A 268-nucleotide genomic window follows, 5' to 3' on the forward strand; every position below is an offset into this window, starting at 1 on the left:
TGATGTTCAAGAAGGTGAAGAGTTTCCAGATGGTTTTCAGCGAGCCCGAGAAGGTTTATTGCAGCGGGGAGAAGGTGGCCGGGCGGGTGCTGGTGGAGGTGGCCGAGGTGACCCGAGTCAGCGCCGTCAAGGTCCTGGCTTGTGGGGTGGCCAAAGGCAACTGGGCCAAGGGGCCCCAGCACTGCAGGCAGGAGATGGAATATCTGCGCTTCGAGGACGTGCTGAGCCTGGAGGAGCAGCCCACGGGTGAGGGTGGGGGGCTGGGTGT

At 63.1% G+C, this 268-nt stretch overlaps 1 protein-coding gene across 1 annotated transcript in view; it reads left to right on the forward strand.

Annotated features, from left to right (window-relative positions):
* Positions 1-2: 2 nt before the first annotated feature.
* TXNIP (thioredoxin interacting protein) overlaps positions 3-268 on the forward strand; it is a gene marked incomplete at its 3' end in the record, with an annotated part of 4,522 nt that continues 4,256 nt past the window's right edge. The window contains exon 1 of the mRNA XM_009996649.1: positions 3-246. Coding sequence (XP_009994951.1) covers positions 3-246 — 244 coding nt within the window. The remainder of the gene's footprint in view (positions 247-268) is intronic.

The sequence above is a fragment of the Chaetura pelagica genome, unplaced genomic scaffold (genome assembly GCF_000747805.2).
Source record: "Chaetura pelagica isolate M959 unplaced genomic scaffold, ChaPel_1.0 scaffold2154, whole genome shotgun sequence".
In the NCBI taxonomy this organism is placed as follows: domain Eukaryota; kingdom Metazoa; phylum Chordata; class Aves; order Apodiformes; family Apodidae; genus Chaetura; species Chaetura pelagica.